The sequence below is a fragment of the Nematolebias whitei genome, chromosome 7, assembly GCF_014905685.2.
Source record: "Nematolebias whitei isolate Nwh7 chromosome 7, NemWhi1, whole genome shotgun sequence".
Lineage (NCBI taxonomy): Eukaryota > Metazoa > Chordata > Actinopteri > Cyprinodontiformes > Rivulidae > Nematolebias > Nematolebias whitei.
The window spans coordinates 48713544-48716203 of record NC_056504.1 but is presented as its reverse complement, the minus strand read 5'-3'; the positions used below and the strand labels follow the sequence as shown (position 1 = coordinate 48716203).

At 46.0% G+C, this 2660-nt stretch overlaps 1 protein-coding gene across 1 annotated transcript in view; it reads right to left on the bottom strand.

The window, feature by feature from the left end:
• Positions 1-2660, bottom strand: part of LOC119412029 (E3 ubiquitin-protein ligase RNF123) — a 69923-nt gene that overhangs the window by 64942 nt on the left and 2321 nt on the right. Inside the window, exons 4-8 of the mRNA XM_037679005.1 lie at positions 1719-1798; positions 693-790; positions 555-609; positions 390-475; positions 174-260 (exon numbers count right to left, since the gene is read on the bottom strand). Coding sequence (XP_037534933.1) covers positions 174-260; positions 390-475; positions 555-609; positions 693-790; positions 1719-1798 — 406 coding nt within the window. The remainder of the gene's footprint in view (positions 1-173; positions 261-389; positions 476-554; positions 610-692; positions 791-1718; positions 1799-2660) is intronic.

Genomic DNA, 2660 nt, shown 5'->3' with positions numbered 1-2660 from the left:
CACGACATGAGTCAGCATGAAATACACGACATGAGTCAGCATGAAATGCACGACATGAGTCAGAATGAAATACACGACATGAGTCAGCATGAAATGCACGACATGAGTCAGCAACAAAGACAACCCAACATGTGAAAGTTCCCCGGCTCACACACACCGCCGTCCCACCTCACCTTTCCATAGTTGGTAGTGGTTATGTTCCACTTTCTGACCCTGTTTCCATCGTAAGCATACGAGTCTGGAGTGTCTCCGACTCCCTCCTGAACACAAACACATCAGATTCTGCACAGAACTGTCCCACTCTGAACACAGAAACATACCTGATGTTCTGCCTCATCAGGTCCCAGAACTAACATCAGGTATCAGAACCAATCACTCGGAACACTAACCTCCTGATTGAAGCGGCAGCTGAGAGTACACCAGCCAATCTGCATCAGACCCTGAGATGAGATCAGAACCTCGTAGGCCCATTTCCCTGCAGAACCACAGACAGACCCAGAGTTCAGTGGGAGTATTGTCAGAATCATGACCCATTTGGATAAAAATGCATTTACCTTTATAAACACATGTGGTGGCTCTGATGGAGCTGAAGTTGCTGTGGCCAATCACCTGCAGTAAGAAACCATTTACATCAGAAACATGGTGTGACAGGATTCGTTTGGGTTTAACAAAGAGGTTCTGATGAGTCTCACCCCCAGCAGGTCATCATCTACGAAAAGAAGTCCTTCGAAGCCACTGGTGTGGTCCAGAACTATGGGCTGAGGACCAAGACGATGATCAACAGACTCATCTGAAAACATTCAGACATCAGATAGATGTTTGATCAGATAGCTCATTCAACATCAGCAACATCTACAGGATCAACTGTGAACAGCAACATCTAGTGGATCAACTGTGAACAGCAACATCTAGTGGATCAACTATGAACAGCAACATCTACAGGATCAACTATGAACAGCAACATCTACAGGATCAACTGTGAACAGAAACTTCACAGGAGCAACTGTGAACAGTGACATCAAGAGAAGCAACTGTGAACAGCAACATCTAGAGAAACAACTGTGAACAGCAATATCAAGAGGAGCAACTGTGAATAGCAACACATACAGGAGAAACTGTGAACAGCAACATCTACAAGAGAAATTGTGAACAGTAACATCAAGAGGAGCAACTGTGAACAGCAAGATCAAGAGGAGCAATTGTGAACAGCAACATCTACAGGAACAACTGTGAACAGTAACATCAAGAGGAGCAACTGTGAACAGCAACATCAAGAGGCGCAACTATGAACAGCAACGTCTACAGGAGAAACTGTGAACAGTAACTTCTACATGAGCAACTGTGAACAGCAACATCTAGAGGAGAAAACTGTGAAGAGCAACATCTACAGGAGAAACTGTGAACAGTAACATCAAGAGGAGCAACTGTGAACAGCAATATCAAGAGGCGCAACTATGAACAGCAACGTCTACAGGAGAAACTGAACAGTAACTTCTACAGGAGCAACTGTGAACAGCAACATCAAGAGGAACAATTGTGAACAGCAACATCTACAGGAGCAAACTGTGAACAGCAACATCTAGAGCAGCAAACTGTGAACAGTGACGTCTACAGGAACAACTCTGAACAGCAACTTGTAAAAGAGCAACTCTGAACAGCCACTTGTAGAGGATCAACAATGAGCAGCAACTTGTCTGTGCTGGTGGTTGCTCCTGTACCTGTGCAGTCCTCAGGTGGTTCTCCTTCAGACAGAAGGTTCTCCAGGTGAGCGCTGAGCTCCTGGAAACTCAGAGACTTCCTGCAGACAAACAGATTGAAACGTTTGAGTAAAGATGCACTCGGAGCAGGAGATCATTTTAAAGTTCTTCAAAACATCTAAAACAGTTCCTGTGTTTGTTTCTTGTTCCAGCTCTGAAGTATGAAAGAACACACTTCACACACGGGTCATACCGGGTCAGAACAGGCCCACAGCATGACTGATTACTCATCTAGCTGTAATAAAAACATAAGGTCGGTCCATTAGTCTGAACCCGGTGGAGCTGAAGTTCTGCCTCTGAACCAGAACCACAAGAGTCCAGGAAACAGCAGCTTTGTAAACCGACGCCACCAGAACCTGATCAGAAAATAAAACTTGTTGCTTCTCTTCTGGTCCGTCACAGGCTCCAGTTCTGATCCAAACAGCAGAGCGCCAGGAAGTCCTCATCGGAACATGACAGTTATTGATGTGTTTATATTAAGATTGATTGACAGGTGGCAGCACGGTGGCGCAACTGGTAGAGCTGCTGCCTCTCAGCGAGAAGGTCCTTGGTTCAAATCCCGGTCCAGGGGCCTTTCTGGGTGGAGTTTGCATGTTCTCTCCGTGCATGCGTGGGTTTTCTCCGGGTGCTCCGGTTTCCTCCCACAGACCAAAAACATGCATGTTAGGCTGATTGGTAACTCTGAATTGTCTCTAGGTGAGAGAGAGAATGTTTGTTTGTCTCGTTTGTCTCTGTGTCCCTGTGATGGACTGTCCAGGGTGTCCCCTGCCTCTCGCACAGTGATTGCTGGACATGGGCACCAGCGACCCCCGTGACCCAAAATGGAATAAACGGGTAAAGATAATGGATGGATGGATGATTGACAGGTCCATGTGTTTATATTCAGATTGATTGACAGGTCCA